This window comes from Apium graveolens, chromosome 5 (assembly GCF_009905375.1).
Source record: "Apium graveolens cultivar Ventura chromosome 5, ASM990537v1, whole genome shotgun sequence".
Classification (NCBI taxonomy): domain Eukaryota; kingdom Viridiplantae; phylum Streptophyta; class Magnoliopsida; order Apiales; family Apiaceae; genus Apium; species Apium graveolens.
The window spans coordinates 300,746,670-300,765,274 of NC_133651.1; the positions used below are offsets into that span (position 1 = coordinate 300,746,670).

The window sequence follows — 18,605 nt, forward strand, 5'->3', positions numbered from 1 at the left end:
GCCGAAAGCGGGCATAACACATAGCATCCAAGTGACTCTCCCTGATGGAGTAGTTGGTTCCATTAATGTTGCAAGCACCACAAGAGCTATACATAGCCTCAAAGTGGCTCCTCATCAAAATGGCTGTCAGTTTCTTTGAGATTCAAAGTAAAAGGAATCAGGTTAGCCAATGATCGCTTGAACTTCGTAAGCAATACTTATCTTTCCGCATCAAATATCACATCAAAATGCCTGCGGAAGATGGCTGATCATCTTTATTTTAATACTTGTGGCTTGTAAGATCGATGAGTAATCATTTATACATAATATCCACATAAAATATGCAGCTGCACAAGTTAAATCAACCGTCTGTAGTAGAATGCAAGCTCTTCCTTGGCAGTCTCATCTGCACGATTATGCATTACAATGACTCCTCTAAAAAATAACATTAGACCCATAAAAGTTTTAGATGTTAACCTTCGATCTTGTAGTCCTCCAGCCTTCAGAGTTCTTCATTTGTGGGGAGTACGAGAATTTATCAATTGAAGCCAGGACTGCACTCCTATCAATCTTTGGGCCACTAGAAGGCGACAAATCCTGAAACTGGATCTTCGGGCCACTAGATGGTGACAAATCCTGAAACTGGATCTTTCGGCCACTAGCTGGTGAGAAATCCTGAAATTGAGCTGAACAATGTAAGTTTCTCCGATCTATTTAGAGTGTAAATAGCAGAGTTACAAAAGATATAATAAAAATCTAGCAAACGATACCCATCACTTGTGCTTCTAACTGAAGATATGAAACTCTATATGAACAGGCAGAAATTCTTTTCTAAGATTTGAAACAGGAACCTATTACAGGAAAGAGGTTTATATACACTTTTAACATATTTCACAATTCCTTCAGTTCTCACTGTTATGTAATTTCAATAAATATAGTGCTAATGAAGAAGTGATGAAATTTCCTTGCATGTTTTGTCAAAAGTCTTTCTCTACATGTTTCATAAGAGATCCTCTACAAGACTTGCCTTTACATGTGAATCTTCAAGATTCTTCATCTCCAAACGATCAAGACAAAATAAGATCTACACATACAAGTGAACAAGATCAGATAATGTACTCAAAAGTAAATCACAGAAATTTAGTAAAGTCAAGAATATGCATTCGCAAATCACAAGGTTTCTTTTATGTTCCCAAAGCTTTGGAATATTACCTTGTTGAGTAACCTAATGTTTGATGCATCTGTTGCCATCACCTGTACACCAAGACAGGAATTTGGATGACTGCAGAAAGGGCAGCAAATTGTCTTAAATACACAACCATCTTCTTTGCACCAAACTTCCTGCTCTGGAGCACCTTCGACAGTTGCATTAAAAAGTTGCTGATCTATTGATGAAACATCACAAATTAAGATAGGAAAACCTGGTGATCCATTGATTGCTGGTGGTTGCAGCATTTTTTTCCACAGGGAGGCCAAGTGAATTTTTGACAAGGGGGTTATTGAGCACATAATGTAAAATTTGTTTTCAGGAAGACCCAATGGCTTCTTGCAGAGTGAACAAAATATTTGCAGTCTCATATGAGTAATATGATCAGACGATGCACTTGATGAACTACAGTTCTCTAGTGTAGGTGCTTGATCAACAACGGACCTCCCATACCTACTTCCTGGACAATTAGTTTCATAATAACAATCAATACGGCAGTTTTCATATGCAGCTGTTGTTGTGCTCTCAATGAAACTGTGACCAACTGGAGTTCTAGGCTCAGGAGTATCAGATTGATGGTGCCCATACAATGATGAACAACCCATTGACTTTCTCCGTTTCTGAATATGAGAATTGATACTGGCAGTCATTGCTGATTCTGTCTCAGGCATGACACTATTTGCAATTGTAGACACTATTCGTTCAGGAGTGACCAACAAAGATTTACCAGTATTAGGCAAGTTTAAATGTTCAGGCAAATCAGCAGAATGCTGAGGCACAGTTGAGCTATTAAACCCATCTTTGAATAGAACTTTAGGAGAAGCAAAAATGTCACTTCCATATACCCCCGGGGTTTCCTTGACTATACATACATCAAGATCATCAGGAGACTGAGCTACATGTGGAGACTGAAGACATCTGCATAAGAAAATTATCTTTCTATATGAGACTGCAAAAGATTCTGATCAATCATTTCAAATGGAGTAAAATTATCTTCCACACTGTTTTCAATTTCAGAGTTTCCTAAAAAGGGAGAGTAATTTTTGGTCTTGCAGCGCTTGTAGCATGTTCCATCATCTACGTACTAAGTTAGAGGCCTTGTTATAAATAGCCAGATTAAAAAGTTAGTTCACATCACCATCATCAATATTACAAACTCTTCACCATAATATAAAACAGCTTGATGCTAATAAATAAGCCATATCATATCACTAAATAAGAAACCAGCTGAAGTTCCAGTGCTGCAGCTATACACTTTTTTCATCATTATGACTATAAAGAGCTCAACAAATACCTTCCATTTTCTGTGTCACACTCTAGGTCAATTACTTCTCCGGGTCGCACTGGTCCACTTTTTACTGTTTGCAGTTTGTTACTGCACGGCACTTCCTCCATGCAACAGTTAGTCTTGTTTAACTTCTTTATGTGTTCGGTAGATACTTTATGTGTACCCATTAACCCAACATTATTCATCTTAACATCAGTACAATGCAATGCATCGGCATTCTTGTCAACCCGCTCCTGCTTGAATGAACAGTGAGAGACAATTGTTTAAGCGTCACACTTGTAGTAATAAAATATAGAAATAAAACAAAAACCCCCACATACACACACACAGAACCTTGATATCTTTGAAAAAGGATTGCAGTCCCTCCATCGAATGGTCAAAGTCATCATACTGTCTGATTGATTTTCTTAACCATTTTGAAATGTAAGCAGTATTTCTCTTTTCACAAAAACGTTCATCTGGTTGTAAAGCGACCATTTAATTCGTGAAAAACAAAGAAAGTAAAGCAGTGAGCTAGAAATAAATCAACCAAAATATAGGTAAAGTTTCAATTAACTTTCCTATGAAGGTTTTTTCATAATTTAAAAACATGAGAAATAAAGATTAGTGAAAAATCATTAAATCAAGCCCCTGGTTAAAACAACTGCACGTAATAGAAGTTCTAAAATTCAAATGTTCATATTGATCACAAGATCACTGACTGATAATTGAGTTAAAACTTCACCAAAGTTGGATTAATACCCATAAATATGATCGCTCCATAGTCAAACCTATGTCGTATACAACGGCCTGTGTAGAACAAACTGTAAGTGAGAACATAATTACAATCACTACTGCAAAAATGCATCACAAGAAAAAGGGAACCGAACAACAAAAGATGTACAAGTGACTAAGGGTACATATAAAGTCCACTATATGGTAAACATAGAAACCTTGGCAGGATATGTTTTGCCCGTAGCGTGTATTACAATTAGAATACTACTATCAGATAAAGCTTGTTCTCGCATCTAGAAATGATTTAAAGTACCAGATTGTCCATGATGAAAATTAGGGTATGAATATTATCCCTGACCAATTATTTTAGCTTCCAGCCATGTATGTTATTGTTCAGGTAAAATTCAGGGTTTTTTTTCTCAATTATGCAGACTTTACAAAATTTGTCAGTTCGAAATATAACTCTGCGTAAGAGGAAGTTGGTTTGGCAATCATCTACTGTGAATAAAAGATACTAAGGACAAAATATTATCGTGTGATGTACTTGAAGTCGCCTCCTGGCACTGCACAGCAATTCCTAGATTTCTAGCCTGCTTAAAGTGTGACGTGAGTGATTAAAGTGTGACGTGATAGTAAAGTAATTATATAATCATAAGCTAGTGTTTCACCGGATAAAAGGAATATTTTAGCAGGCTATTTACACAAAGCTTTCAGATTCCTGCAATTGAATTTAATACGTATGGAATCAAGATGTAACACCAAGACCAAAATCTTAGTGCATATTAAACGAAACATTCAGGAAAAAGGAAAGAATTAAAAAAAAAGGTAAAAGAAACTGATAGATAGATATGGATACAAATTTATGGCAGGAGGGAATTAAAATATTAAAGATATAATATTGTAGTTGGATCTTAATGGTTGAAATTGGACTGGAGATATTTTTCCAACAAAGAATGTAAAGTAAAACAAAAAGAATAAATAAAAACCAGTCATGTAGTTTTCAGTGATGCAAATATACCTGCAGCCTGATTAAGAGCTCGGAAGGCTTGTTGACAATACCATTCATTCCCAGTTAAAAGGTTTTTGGATGATCTATATGTGTCATTGAACTTTTTCTTTTGTGCAACTTGAATGTCAAATCTGATAAAATGATATAACTATTTAGAGGAGGATAATTTAAACAGTAAATTATTTTGAATATAACAAGTACAGACAATCCCTCCATCCCAAAATTGATTGCACAAATCTAACTTCTATGGTCAGAACTAATAATAAACATATTTTATGTAACCACGGCTTACATAAACACTGCAATCAGGATTAACATCTGTACTTTCTTAATTTGTAGTGATATAGCTCAATCAGTTGTATTTTTTAAGAAAATGTAAGTTTCAATCCGAAAAAGTAGTCATTCTGACAAAATAGAATTAAGACTCGAAAACATCTTGTTAGAGAGGGAGTATATATTAAGAAGAAAGCAAAGATACTTACACGTTTGGGAATGGAATACCAACAATGACCTGGCTTGGTTAAGATAAAACACTAAATCAATGGAGTTTATTTTTCTAAAATTGAACCAGAAGCATTAAGCACTAATACAGTAGAACTATCTGGCTCATTCACACTGGGTTGACTTAAATGTAGATGTATGTTTTTATTCCACCATCAAAACTGAACGTTAAAAGCAAAGTATCCTTTGTGGTAAATATACGCATACATATAAGGTAATATGTATATCTGAGCAGTCCATCATAGATTGCATATATATATATAAAGAGCAAATAAAATAGAAATTACACTTTTTTTTAAAAAGTGTAGAGAAAAATATATAATATCTTGAAGGGAAAATGAGTAATCTTGTAATGTGCGTGCTTGAGCAATCCCATCTTCCAGCATCAAATCAACATGAGCAGGAAAATACGTTGCCTAATATTACAGAACACATAAAAAAACAACGGTTTTTCTAATGTGTGCCCAAGGACACACAATAAGCACGAACTCCCATGAGTTTGGTGCATTTTTATTGGTGGAGTTGTTGTAAATGCAGGGGGGGTCCATCAATATTTATGATTAGAGGACCAATCAAAATGCACCAAACTCATGGGAGTTGGTGCTTATTGTGTGCCCTTGGGCACATATTAGAAAAACCGAAAAAACAATACTACAACAATAATAAATAATAATTAATTGAATTGAACAATAAGGGTGATACGTAGTCCACTAGTTAAAGTACATGGAATGATGGAACAATCAAGCTGGCACATAATAAGCACAAGTATGTCCGCTTAATAACAACTTAAAACACCGACACAAGTTAACAATTAGTGTATATGTGAAATTTGGATGCAAAAACTGACCTTTATAATTGTAATCTCATTCAATTTTATATTATAATGAATGTATATATGTATATTAAGCATGTCCAATTAATGACTACTAAAGGATACAACAACTCGGGCATTATCATCAGAAAAGTCAATTCCTTCGGAGACCTGCAGGAAGCATGTTGCAACTTGTTATAAACTATTTATGATCAGGTTCAGAATATAGAGGTCAAGTATATATAGATATATTATATATTATTTTTTACTAGTCAAACAATAGTACATAGATTTATCTCTTGGATGTGCATAGTGAATTATAAAGACTTGATCAGGATGCAAACATAAATATCTTTGATTCTAAGCTTTTCAAAAGGTCATTATGATCCATGAGCATGAAGAACAGGGTTAGTACGAAAAAATCAAATAAAAATTTAGGCCTCTACTGTTTCTCATGGCTTTGGAACTATCAGCTGTGAATTCCTACATCTTTAAACAGATACTTTTAATAATGTGATGAATACAATAATATAATTTGAATATTTAGAGGTTAAATTGCACTAATGTTGTACCAATATTTCACAAATGGCCTTCTTTTCAAGAGAACGTGGTGAACACAAGCTCAATAGGAGTTCAAATGTAAATTGACATAGTTTAATTAAGTTGTCACAAACAAGTAACAACAAACAATTTAATTAGATTGAGGGAATACAAGCAGAATAGGGTTACTTAATATAAAGAACTTCAGTATATTTATCGACTTTATCTATGGTATTTATCAGTTATTCATCTTAAGAAGCCAGAAAAAATATTACAACAAATTATAATACCTTTCCTCGACAAACAGCAAGAAAAGCAGCACCTTTATTATACTTCTCAGTGGAGTCTTTTACTTTGAGGTTTTTCGTGCCCAAATTTTTGCCCTTTCTCTTTCTCCCAACATCACGTCTACCACCTTGATGAATCGAATTATAATAACCTTTTAAAGTATCATCAAAATTATCTTGGTTTCCTCCTCTCGGCTCTACAAGTACAGGAATGATATAGCATCTAATAAATATAAGAACTCACACAGAGAAACTATAGCATATAGAAAGACTTAAAAAGTTGCATACATATAACTGCTTACTGAAGCACTCATTAATGCAATTTATATTTACCGCAGCAAGTTTAGTTAATTACATGATTCCCTACAACCAATAAAGCGTATTCTTACCAACAAAAAGGGATTTTTGAGCATTTAGTTTAGACCATTGACCAGTTTCCTGCCAGCGGCTTGAAAGTTTGTCCATCAATTTATAGCTAGGAAAGAATACCAAACAACCAGCTGGCACGATTTTACATATTTCTTCTAAAGACGAGCCAAGTTTATCCTTAACAAATGAAAAAATAGATAGTAAAAATTAATCAATGTGCCATAAAGAAAATTGCCAATCACAGGAAGTCGAGAAACATCAGGCTTGGAATGATATGCTACCTGGAAAGCATAGGAGTCTGCTGTCTTGTAGCTCGCATTCAGTGGATAGTTACCTGGACCGCTGGAAATAACTGCAGCCCACAACTGCAAGTGAAAAAATGCAAAATGAAATTCCCATTGAAAGAAAAGCAATAAAATCCACCAAAACTGTAACATATCACATAATAGTCATATACACCTGTGACTCAACATCTATGACATGCGGAGCTTCCAGACAAGTTCCAAACTGAACCCCAAGTTCAGACGAAAAGGAGGACATTGGTGACAGAGTACTGTCAAATGAAATTATAAAAGTTGGACATAATCAGAGCATGTGAAGCTATGGACGGAAACAAAGGTACAACAACAAAACTTAATGTGTGTGTGATGTGTATATCAACATGTAAGTGTGTATTTATAAATAACAGTCTAGATGTCAAGGAGATTGACTTCCACCAGAAGGTGAAACTGTATGAGGTGAAATGTGCATCATCTACATTTTCCAGGAAATAATAGTGCATAATAAATGAAAATTTCGGAAAGAACCTTAGTAGTGTGGAATCAATCCTTTAATTGGCAAAAATATCCTCAGATTTACCCTAACAAAGATATTTCCATGTAGTAATATGCTAATAGGGTTAATGTTGTGACAGCATTATATGATTTAATCAAATCTAATATCATTCAGTACAAACTTGTTACATATTTTACAAACCATGTTAAATTTCAAGACAAAAAGATTTAACTAGTCAATACACAAGGTCGAAAACACTCGGACCATATACTTACCCTGACGTTAGAATTACTGACATAGAAAGATCAGCAATTTCTTTGAAGACAACAGCTGGATTTAAGCACCATAAACCAAAAGAACATGTCCAGTCCCCAGAAGAGTTCCCTGCAAGAAAATAAAAAGGTAATAAAATGAGCACGATAAGATAGCTCAAGTGCTAATGGTTTATCTCTTGTCTTCCCAGATTCTGGGTTCGATTCTCGCTCCCCCCGAGATTTGTTAAAACAGATACTCAATTGTAAGGCATATAAGCCTAATTAGTCAAAAAAAAGTAATTATATAAACAACAGTAAAATGCGAAACATTAGATCAAAGCAAATAGGAGAGAACTCAAGTTATTTGATAAATCTTTGTAACACAATTGTCTTTCTGTTTTTATTCACGAGAGTCAAGCAGGTCATAATGCATATTATTCGATTCATAAGTATAAACTGTGGTTTACAACAAATATTTATTCATACTGCACAATAATCCGAAGTCTTCTTCGAAAAGTTCTAGGTCAGGCAGGGTAAAGAAAATCAAGCTGGTGCTTAAAACAACAACTATAAGTTTAAGCCGGTAATATTTAAATAAATAGACACTACTTCTTCTGATTTCATTAGGAAAACTTTTATCTTTTAACAAGTTACAAAAAATAAGAAATTACAACAGTGACTCTATCAGACACGTACCAGAATCTTTCTTCACAATATTCTGTACTACAAGCTGGTAATCATGTATATGAAGTCCATCTTCAGAGTAGAAATAACCAAGTGTCGTAAATAACCCTGTCATCAGAAATAAATATTATAATAAAGAAAGTTAACAGTCTAGAACTTAATTTACAATCAGAGACATGCTAGTTCAAAAATACCTTCCAATACCGTAGTAGACATGCCACTCAAATGAGGCACACCCTCTTCAGCATCAGAAGCATCTTGAATTGCCTTAAGAAAGCAACCAAACAAAATAATACTAGTTAGTAGCACAGTCAATGAAAACTAGAATGGAAATGACAAAAGCATACAGTTTGCCGCCTTTAACAAAGAAATATAAAATAAAAATATTACCCCATCAACACAATTTTTCAATATTGGAAAAGACTGTTGTGATATGCTAGCTTCTTGAAGCTCTCTTAAGGCCTCTTCCCCAGTCCAACTATAAAGAAAACATGCATTGCATAAAAGTGAAACAGATATATCTACAAAAGAACTAATCTCTGGTCCTACTAGAATTCAAAAAAAAAAAGAAAAAGAGAAGTGCCATAATTAAATAAAGATGCATCGATGCCAAACTAGCAGCAGCACACAATGCAATGAATAGTTATCATCACTGAGTTAATTTATCTAATTAAAATACGAAGAGGAGAATATGAGATTGATGGAAATTCATACATATTAGCTCAGATAACTGGTTAAAAAGAACCAAGTAAAAATATAAACTCATAAAATCAATTAATTGTTCGAACAATAGTGAAACTGTACAAAACATCAGGTGAAACATAAACAGTGCAATAACTTTCTTCGTGCTTCATCTCCTTATCTATTATTTTAAATACAGGCAGTTTACAATACAAATATTATATATTTTTGCAAGACAAACTGCATATACGGAAAAGTATTGTGCAGAGCACTAGTATATCTGGTATAACAGACTGCTTGTAGGGCATAGGCACGGTATAAAAATTAAAGGATTCTGACAAATAAAATAATAGCATGGACTAACATCAAGGATGCTTAAAAGAAGGTAATCAGATCAAGTGCAATTAATTACCTTGTGCAGTAGTGCTGAAAGCCTTGCTTTGCTAAGAATTTTTTTCTTCGACAAATCCAACTTATGATATTCTACAAAAGGTAAAGAGTGATGTAGCAACAAGCACTGTACATAAGGTAAGGCATAAATATTTTTTATAGTTAAAACTAGAACATATAATATACCTCTATAGTTTCATACAATGGTTGGTAAGTCATTTCATTATTGAGACTGAGTTGCCCTAGTTCATTCTGCAGTTCTTTTGAAAGGTAAATCCACGTTGAGATACGGACAAAATTTAAGGTAAAAAAACTCTATCAACCCTGCACTTACGAAGTAAAGCATCTTCCTCGGCTTCGAAGCTACCAGCATCACGAGTTATGTCTTCTATGTTGCTGCAAAAATGTGAAACTATGTCGACCACCATAATATAGAACAAAAAGAGCTATAAATGTCGCTGAAGTAAACACAGAACTCAATTACCAATTCTCAAGCAACACATTTTAATTTTCTTTAAGCAAATTTCATAAACTGGTAAACGTGCATTAATAATAATGCTCTATTAGCAGCATAAACATTGATTATTAGAATAATTATCCCACATTGCATTTAAAAATAAAATAACAGTTATTCAAATAAAAAACTAATAACTAAGAAGAAAGTACTCTTTGCTACTGAATAAGATATAGGACACTGTGCCTTCAAAAATATATAGGATCCTGGGAGACTAATTTCACGAATTCCAAATTTACTTTGCACTGCGCGAAGACTCTAATATGTTTGATTAGCTCTATCAAAAAAGATATAGACAAGCCAATCGTTAGTGCCTGCGTAACATGGTTTTGTGATAGCCCATTAAAATTAGAATCTAAGATATATTTAATTGGGAAACAAGGAGTGTACAATCACATACTGTGCTTCATCAAGAATGACAATTGCTTCTCTAATATCCACTTCCATTGCTCTTCTAATAACTGGATTAATCACATAATTGTACGGGCAGAATACAATTTGTGCATCTTGTGCCATTGAACGTGCTGCAAAGTATGAGCAACCTGAAATACGAAATCAACATTTTTAGTTATAAATATAAAGTCTTTGACCTTGGGTTTTGCATAGTATATATGATATAAGAAAGAACCTTTAACAGCTAGTCCCACTTTTAGAAGATCTTCAACATCATGGACTTCATTGCAACCTCCTTTCCGAAGAGATGGATGGCCTTTGACTCTCTGAACATTTCTGTTTGAGAATCAGTTGATTAACTCTTCCAGCACAAACAAAAACAGAGAAAACAAAATATTAAATACATATAGAGACCAACTTACTTGAATTCTGGGCATCCTACTTTCCGATTCTTTAAAAGCAGTTTACTGAAAGCAAGAAAAAAGGTTTACTGATAAACAAAAAAGAAAGATTTACATGAACATTCAAAAATGAAATAGCAGCATATATATAACTGAAATGGTATATTTGAGGCCAAAAAAGAACCATTGCTCGTCAATGTTATCTCTCCCACAGAATTGCTGATTTGTACAGTAATTTTTCCGTGATGCCTGGAGACCAATGGAGACCAATAAACAACTCCAATCATCATACTAAAGGAAAGGAAGAAGGCGCATAACTGATACTTTGAAATTCACAAGGAAACAAAAAAACAAACTCAGGATACCAATACAAAATCTAAACTATTTGTTGCATTCAGCAAATCAATAACATGTTTAATAAGACAAGGGAATGTGTGGAAACTACCTCTTAGGAAAAAATCTGCCTTTCGTGTGGCTAATTTTCTATTATACTATTGTACTTTTGGACTGCAATTTCGTAAAAGATTAAAGGTAAATGTTTTCTGTAGTCACTGCTATTGGACATTCAGTTGAGTCAAGGACTACATACATCCACATTAAGGCAAATAATATTTTAAAGAATTACCACACGTGAATGCAATAATCTGCATCTATTGAAAAACTTTAACCACACAATAAGGGAATTCACACGCACGTCAACATTTTGGTGGCAGTGGTGTAGCGGTCATATATACAAACAATGCCTGCATATAAAAGAAGTATATTGCCAAGTTTTTTTCAATACATTGGTAACACCATATGTATCAATTTATGTTTAAAACTGTATTTGGATTTACCTAAAAGGTGTATGTTGTTAGAACCAATAGTTTTGCATAGCAATCAGCATTGTAACTCTCATTAAGGCTAACAGTCATATGACAATATAATGAAGGTCATACAACAGAAAAAAAAAGCTCTAGTTTCACCAATTCCAACAACTGTCATGGGCACTAGCTAAGTGTGTGGAAATTCATTGCAATGCATATATACATACATATTCAATTTATAATATCTGCAAAATAAATATTTAGCTCTAGTGATACCAATCCCTACCAGGACTGCCATGGGAACTCGATAAGTTGTTTTCCTGTATTCACGAATAACCTGAGTAATTTGCGAATGAGTCCTCCTACACATAAATAATAAAATGTAAATAAGGTAGATCAATGCCTCAAATTTTCAATAATCAGTCTAAGTGTTTGTATTTCATCTATACAATTTCTTCCCATAGATTTTATTGGAGTCAATTGGCTGTTCCAGCTATATAAAACAGTAGAAGTTTGCATAACCGTATATATGATGAAGTTGTTAAAAAATTAGTCACTCTAAATCTCAAAGTGTTGTAGGAAAGCCATTTCAATCTTTGAGGCATTAATTTGTCTTTCGTGTCCATGGATAGTAAGAAATATTGGGGGCAAAAGGGAGTCGAACCAAAGTCCCCCCGCTAGTCCCCTGCTAGCCTGAACTCTGATACCATGAGAAGTAACAGTTCACTCCTTTACGGGATCTTATATTAGTATTGTAATAGAAACAAGGACAGAACATCAAGACAACATTTATCTCATTGCAAGTCACTTGCTATCTTAAATAACTAAATAACTAGAATCAATATCTATTTATCCAGTAAAATCAACCACGTCCACATTAATTAAAAATGCATAAAGATTCAATATCAAGGATGGCGGCCAAATTTTACAAATATAAATCAAGTGATGCAACGGCACAACATAGACATCTAATAACTTACGCCTTCCTAATTTGTGGTCCTAATTCTTAGTTGTAACCTTACTCATGTGTGGTCCTATGTGTGGTCCTACTGACTAAATTTTTTTTTGGTTAATAAGATTCTTTTGAGCGGTTTGATATTCTAGCCTCTCCATGCTTAATATTGTAAAAATGCAATATAAAACAAGCTCATACTATCCTGGTTAATTCTACCATAAAGGATGGTAACATGATTATTTCAATTAAACCTGACAATTTTGTACACAACATGAAAAATTTGACAATTTGATTTCCTGTGCACAGCAAAGATAACAACAGGGAAGTACACATATATACTATTTTATTAAAAGATACAACTTATAAATTACAAAGGTTTAAGGTACGAATCACGTTAGCAACATATTAAAACTAGACTTTTGTATCATTAGTGTTAAAGATACAAACAGATATTTAGAAACGAAAAAGGTGCAAATAATAAAATAAGTTTTGAATCTCATAAGTTGTATATTACTATATTCAATTTTATTTTAATAAGAAACTCAACACTACATATTTAATAAAACAGTATTTATTATAATTATATGATAGAACTTTTTTTAAAACCAAAAAAACAACTATTATATTAATAAAAGTAAATTTCTTATTATATCATACTATTTTTTTATAGTATGCATATATTACACAAAAAAACAACAGGTTTTAGTGTGGTACATATAGAGATGCACAAAAAAGCCCGGGCCCGAAAATCTGGCTCAGCCCGATCCGGTCAAAACCCGGTCAAGCCCGGCCCGGTCAAAACCCGGTCAAGCCCGGCCCGGTCAAAGCCCGGCCCGGTCCCGGCCCGGGCTTCGGGCCTCGACGGCCCCTATATTTTTAAGCAAAGTCCGGCCCGGTTAAAAACCCGGGCTTCGGCCCGGCCCGGCCCGATTAAAAGCCCAAAAAAGCCCAGTTAAAATCTGATTATTCTAATATATTTTCTTATATGTTTATAAATTCACATTTACTATAAATATAAATAATACTTTAAACACATATATATTTACATATTTGTGATTGATAATATTATTTATATACTTTGTTACATAAATAACGAAAGAAGATATAATAAGTACACTATATATATCTGGATAACAATGATGAAACATATTATTCTATAAACATGTTTATTTTTTGCCGAACTTAAATGTATTGAACGAAGTAATGTTTTCATAAAATATTTCATGTAAATTAATACATTTTTACGATAATCTAGTTGCTAACATATGTATTCTTCGGAATCTCTTATAAAACTCGATCCGATCTAAATTAGAAAAAAGTCCGGTCCGATCCGATCCGGCCCGAATAAAAGCCAGGTTAGGCCCGCCTCCAGGACCCAAACGGGCTCTGACATTTTCGGGAAGCCCGGCCCGGTCAAAGTCAAAGCCTAAAAAGTCCGGCCCGGTCAAAGCCCGAGCTTTTTAAGGCCCGGTCAAAACCCGGCCCGGTGGGCCTTTTGTGCATCTCTAGGTACATAACACAAATGTACTTAGTATCATGTTCTGGAAGACTTTTTGTGTACAAAATACGGTTGTCCTTTTTTGCACAAAATACAAAAATAAGACACTTTTGCCCGATCAATTTCCAAATGAAATAAAGCCAAGAAGTTCATAAAACAGCTTGAGAAAAAAAAACATTACAAGCTAACCGAGTACTCGGATTAAGATGTATTTTTCGAATAACTTCTTTTTCTAAAAAGAATTTGAAACAATTACTAACACTATAAATTATACTAATCAGTTATTTTGTAGGAGATATACTATTTAATACAAATACATATTGTCCCATATTTCTACCATTTATACATGTTGTCTAGAAAAATAAAAGAAACCCATTAGTTTTAGACAATATGAAAATAATATAATAAAGTTGGACTTTAAAATTGATGGATCTTATAAGAAAAGTGTGTTACTGAGTATTTACAAGTTAATTCAAAATCGGTCCCTGATCGTTATCCCTTTTTCTACTAATGGAAAAGAAGCTTACCACGGATAGTGAGGGTTCTATATACTACTTAAATATATATATACATGCCACAACTTCCTTTGTTTACTCTCCTATATAAACTGCCAAAAATTTCTTAGTATTTTACTATTGCCACTATGTTTTCAACTCAAATGATAATAGGTTTGTCAACATGTATCAACAATTAGGCAAATTACTGTCAAAATAGAGCTGTTATATTTTTAGGGTCAAAGAAAAATGCCTTGGTTAAAGCATTATACAGAATAAAGCAGAACTTTTTAAAGTATAGTTAATCCAGTGTTTGATAAATCTTACGAGGCATAAAATATCTTAGGGGCTTTCTTGGGAGTTGCATCTGAGTTCCCTGCAATGCAACCAAACAATTATTAACCTACATTAAAAACTGACAAATAAATTGCTCTGAGGAACAAGAATATGAAACTAGTATGCTACATTTGATCAGCAGGCATAAAATAACATATAAACAGAATGAAATATAGAGTATTGTGAAAATATAATATCAATATTCCGAAAGTAGTAAGAATTACTATATCTAATCTTTGCTCATTTTTGTCTCCAGCCTTCAATTATTGTTTGTAATCGTTTATTTACATTCCTTCTAGGCAAACAAAACATAAAGGTAGCAACCAATTACCATATCAAACACTTTACCCAACAGTAGAAGATTACAATCCGCAACATAAACCGTAGCATCTATAAACTGAAAACTCTTAGAAATTACAAAACAATAATCCAAAAGCAAGATGAAATTGAAAATAAACACAAATAATAAAAAAAAGGAGGTGATAGTTATGGTACCCAAGAGGTCGATATGAGGAATGAAACCCCCACCGTGACCAATGGGATCAGCAGAGGCGGGTGTGGAAATAGAGGCATCGAGTTTAGACTGGCAATGATTTTGCCAGGCAAGAGCGGAGCAAAGCAGGGACAAAGATTTTCCGGTACCAGTAGGAGACTCTAGCAAAGCATGACAGTGACCGTCTCGTTGAGCCCGATCAAGAGTGGAAATGACTCTACTCATATAAGACAGTTGTGATCCATATGGCTTGTACGGAAACTCAACCGGAATGCCAACCAGGTTAAGCACGTTTTTACACCTAGGGTTTGGGTGTAGTGATTCTTTAGAAACCATTTTTTTTTGGGGGGCAGAATGAGTACAGAGAGGTTGATTTTGTAGGGGGGTGAGGTTGATTTATTAGAATTGAATTAGGCGGGGTTTGAGGGATGTGTTTCCGCGGGAATTGGGTTTTCTACCAAATTTTGCTTAGGTCAGGATAGCAAAATAATCCGATCAGACGGATACCCGATCCGAAGTTCGAAATTTTGAATTTACAGAACCCGATTTTTTGAATTAGGATTTGGGTTTGGATATTAATGTTAGGTCACACACTGTAGAGGGGGTGAATACAGTGTAAAATACAATCAAATCGAACTTTAATATCTTAAGTAACAGAAAACAAACTTTATTGAAACAATAAACTCTGTTACATTATGGAACTGTTACCTCTCAGTGATGAACAAATATCACGAGAGCTGCTAGGGTTACAATGAATAATTTTCTCGAATATTATAACACTTATAGTGTAAACCCTATGTCTGTGTTTATATACTACACAGTTACAAGATAATCGTTAATTGATATGAAATATAATTCTGCTTCCTAAAATATATCAATCAGATATCTTTTCTTCCAAGTATTCCATTCTTCACGGAACTCCTTCTTCATGCATATCTCTTCTTATGTTTATCTCGATCTTCTTTCCTTTAATCAGCTACTGTCCTTATCTGATCGTCCTTCAGCACTTAAGTTCTGATATCCAACTTCTGATGATTATCTCCTGATAATATAAGTACTGATATCCTTAAGTCCTGACTTCCAGTATAAGTACTGATTCCCAGTTAAGTACTGATTTTTCCTGTTAAGTAAGATCTGAAAACTAAACATAAATCATATCAGCCATGACATTATCAAATATATCTAACAATCTCCCCCACCTTGTAAATTAGCATAATATACAAGTTTAACAGATATTTGATGATGTCAAAAACATTAAGTACAAATGCATGAGAATTAGACTAGATAACTACAACTTACAGTCCTTAAAGCTTTACCAATATTTAACTTCTGATAACAACTTCAGTCTGTACAAATATCAGAATTTTTGCAGTTGTAGATCTTCGACTTGACTTCATCTTCTGATCTCTCTGATGTCAGGAGTTGTTCTGAGACAGTTCTTCAACAAACATCTCTCAGCATATCTAAGTTCATCAATCATCCTCCTTTTAGCATCTTTAAGCTCTGCAGTATCTTCACCAATTTGAAAGATTGCAGCCCTGAGATCATTAATCTTTGCTTTTCTTATATCCTGATCCAGTCTGATCAAATAAGCTTTATCAGACTCAAGATTGAATTCCACAGCCCTGTACCCTAGAAAGGTAGTTATAATCTTAGCAGTGTTGGGCTTCATTTCAACTATATCACCCTTGTGATCTCTGTACTTTGGAACATATGTGCTGTCAGACTTAACAGAATAAAGCCTTTTCTGTCTCTGAATCTGATCCTTCAAATAGTTTGCAGCAGTTCCTGTCAATCTGTCATCCACTTGAAGTAAGAATAGTACATGCTCAAATTCTTCAAAATACTTCAATGGAATGGCATTTTGCCTTATATGATAAACCCTACCATCTGTCATTAAATACAACAAGATGTATTCTTTCAAGTAGGTATGGTAAACCATTTGTACAGATTCCAGTTGATTCAATCTCTCAGGAGTTGCTCTAATACCTGGTTCACTCAAGGAAGTTGGATCATTGGTAGTGTTATGTATTCTTCTTTCATCAGCACTTCCCAATCCAGTTTTATCTCTTGCTTCCTTTCCAGTAACTACTCTTGCTTCAAAACCACTTGCAGCAGTCTTCAAAGGTTGAGTCTGTTTTGCTTTAGTGAAACCTAGTAGGAGTGTATTTGGTCTATCTTCTAATATCAAGTTAACTTGAACTGTGTCAGAGGTTACTTGCTTCTTTAAAATATCAGAACTTACTTTATCTTGACTCTGAACAACTTGAGCCATGTCAGAGGTTGTTTTAAGAACTTTCTTGAAGTCAGAGCAAGATCATCCTTTTCATCAGTAATTTCTTCATCCTCAGGAGGCACATAAATCTTGATAGGTTCACCAACCTTTTCTTTACCCTTGGATCTTGGATCTATCTGCGGTTGTGATTTAGCCAATGTTGCTTCAGCAATTGTCCTTTCTTTTATCACAATGCCTTTGAGTTTTAGAAGTGTCTTTTTACCAGAAGCTTCAGATTTAGATGTGACTTTCTCTAATTTAAGTCTGGCTTCTTCTTCCATTAAACTCTCCAAGTCCATTCCTGGATTTTCCTGAAGAAATAACTGTCTTGACATTTCTTCATCAAGATCTAAAAGTTCATCAGAACTTATCCTTTTACCAGTAGCAGAACTAATTCTTTTCTCAGTATCAGAACTTGTCCTGTGACTTGTGATTTCAACTTCTCTTGATGTGAAACCTCTACCTTGACTATGACCTCTACCCATTCCAGAGCTTCCTTGATCATCCTTGCCATCATCCTTTCCTTTCAGTGTTTTGTCAGGCTTGCATTTGGACTTAATTACTTTCTCCCCCTTTTTGGCATCAGCAGGTAGTAGAAGAGAGACAAGCAATTCCACTGAGGCTTGGATTTCAGTAAGTTGAGATTGCTGAGAAACTTGATTTTTCAGAATATCATCAATCTGAGCTTGTTGTGTTTCTTGAGTCTTCTCAATATAAGCAATCCTGTCAAAGGTAGGTTGGAAGAACTTTTTCTTATCAATCTTGTGAACTTGTTCTTGCTTCATTAATTCTTCCCTTAAGAGATGTAACTTTGCATGAGTATTGGAATGAAGACCTTGTAAATGTTTAGTACTCAATACAGTGACTCTAAGCTGTGTTTTGAAATCATCAGTATGTAACTTCACATCAGCTTTCGTCAAATGCTCAGCCAGATTACCGTGCAGTTGGAACA

General features: G+C 34.2%; 1 protein-coding gene across 1 annotated transcript; it reads right to left on the minus strand.

The window, feature by feature from the left end:
• Positions 1–217: 217 nt before the first annotated feature.
• On the minus strand, positions 218–15,974 carry LOC141659237 (uncharacterized). The gene is made up of 28 exons (XM_074466028.1): positions 15,381–15,974; positions 14,877–14,925; positions 11,889–11,964; positions 10,981–11,045; positions 10,818–10,862; positions 10,631–10,731; positions 10,403–10,544; positions 9,823–9,884; positions 9,675–9,748; positions 9,511–9,581; positions 8,808–8,895; positions 8,612–8,684; positions 8,430–8,525; positions 7,755–7,863; positions 7,165–7,258; positions 6,987–7,070; positions 6,726–6,882; positions 6,340–6,533; positions 5,636–5,680; positions 4,680–4,708; positions 4,207–4,328; positions 3,216–3,263; positions 2,808–2,932; positions 2,481–2,707; positions 1,192–2,104; positions 1,007–1,063; positions 457–654; positions 218–385 (listed from the first exon to the last, which is right to left on the minus strand). The coding sequence occupies exons 1-28, from the start codon at positions 15,712–15,714 to the stop codon at positions 341–343; spliced, it is 3,723 nt and encodes a 1,240-aa protein (XP_074322129.1). The 5' UTR covers positions 15,715–15,974; the 3' UTR covers positions 218–340.
• Positions 15,975–18,605: the final 2,631 nt, after the last annotated feature.